Source organism: Coturnix japonica, assembly GCF_001577835.2.
Source record: "Coturnix japonica isolate 7356 chromosome 1 unlocalized genomic scaffold, Coturnix japonica 2.1 chr1random2126, whole genome shotgun sequence".
In the NCBI taxonomy this organism is placed as follows: Eukaryota; Metazoa; Chordata; class Aves; order Galliformes; family Phasianidae; genus Coturnix; species Coturnix japonica.
This window is the reverse complement of record NW_015439153.1, coordinates 1-1,347: the sequence shown is the minus strand read 5'-3', so window position 1 is coordinate 1,347 and position 1,347 is coordinate 1. Positions and strand designations below refer to the sequence as shown.

At 65.1% G+C, this 1,347-nt stretch overlaps 1 protein-coding gene across 1 annotated transcript; it reads right to left on the bottom strand.

Annotated features, from left to right (window-relative positions):
• Positions 1-98: 98 nt before the first annotated feature.
• RFXAP (regulatory factor X associated protein) lies at positions 99-1,002 on the bottom strand. The gene is given in 2 exon segments (XM_015850121.2): positions 99-966; positions 969-1,002. Coding segments are annotated over 2 exon segments (864 nt in total). The 3' UTR covers positions 99-136.
• Positions 1,003-1,347: the final 345 nt, after the last annotated feature.

Sequence of the window (1,347 nt, the reverse complement as noted above, 5' to 3'; positions counted from 1 at the left end):
GGAGGTTGTGGATGCCCCGTCCTTGGAGGTGTTCAAGACCAGGTTGGACGGGGCCCTGGGCAACCTGATCTAGTAAAGGTGTATGTTTGGTGGGGGGTTGGAACTACATGATCCTTGAGGTCCCTTCCAACCCGGGTCATTCTGTCTCTTTAAGTACTGGAAGGCTGCAACGATGCCTCACTGGAGCCTTCTGCTCTACAGGCTGAGTAGCAACTAGAGCTGGAGACGCTCCACAGATGACAAAGGGGAAGCAGACAGAAGCACACGAGTTCCCGTTGCAAAGCAAAAGCAATGAGTGAAGCTCAAAGCAGGCACTACTCGCACAGCTAAAACCACTTTTCCACCCACAACGTTCCGCCCCCCGCCTCACCTCAGCCCTGGGGCCGCCCCCCGCGTTGGCCGCCGCAGCGCCGCCTCCGCCCATGGCCTGGTCGCTCTTCTTGCGCTTGTACTTGTCCTTGTACATCTTATTGCGGTGCCGCTTGCACATCCACGGCTTGCGCTGCTTCGCCACCTGCGTGGTGGTCTCGCTGCAGCCCTGGTACGTGCAGCTCTTGCAGCCTCCGCCCGCCGCCGTTTCTCCGCTGGAGGCCGCCGCCTGCTCCTCCTCCTCCAGCTCCTCGGGGCTGGCCGTGCTCTCGCCACCCGCCCCCGCCGCCGCCGTCTCCTCTTCCCCGGTCTCTGCCTCGCCGTCGGCGGGGCCCAGCTCGTAGAACAGCATCAGGCCGCCCGCTGCGGACGGCGGCAGCGGCGCATCGGCGACCGGCAGCACTCCGCCTCCCGCCGCCGCCGCCTCCTCCTCGCCGCCGCACGGCTGCATCACGAGCAGCGCCAGCTGCGGCGGCGAGGAGGAGGAGGAGGCGGAGGAGGAGGCGGAGGACGGGGGAGCGACGGCGGGGCTGGCCCGCAGGACGCCGGTCACCGAGCCCGCTGCGGCCGACGGCGCCTCAGCCCGCAGCTGCATCAGCGCGCAGGCGCTGCCGCCCCGCGCTCTCCGCGCATGCACCGCAGGGCGCCATGTTGGTCGCTGTTTGAAGGCGGTCCTTCATGGCAGGGATTCCGAGTAACGCCTTGAGTTTTGTTTTGCGCCTCTCCGATGATGAGCCATCTCCAAGTTCTGTTACAGCAACTGGTGTGCGCTGGTTTTAGCAGTTCCTTGCTGCGGGCCCCACTGGCGTGCATGTGGGACCCTGGGCAACCTGATGTATGGTTGCCCGGGTTGCCCAAGCATCCAGGTTGTGGATGCCCTGTCCTTGGCGGTGTTCAAGGCCAGGTTGGACGGGGCCCTGGGCAACCTGATCTAGTAAATGTGTATGTTTGGTGGCCCTGCCAGGCAGGGGGGTTGGA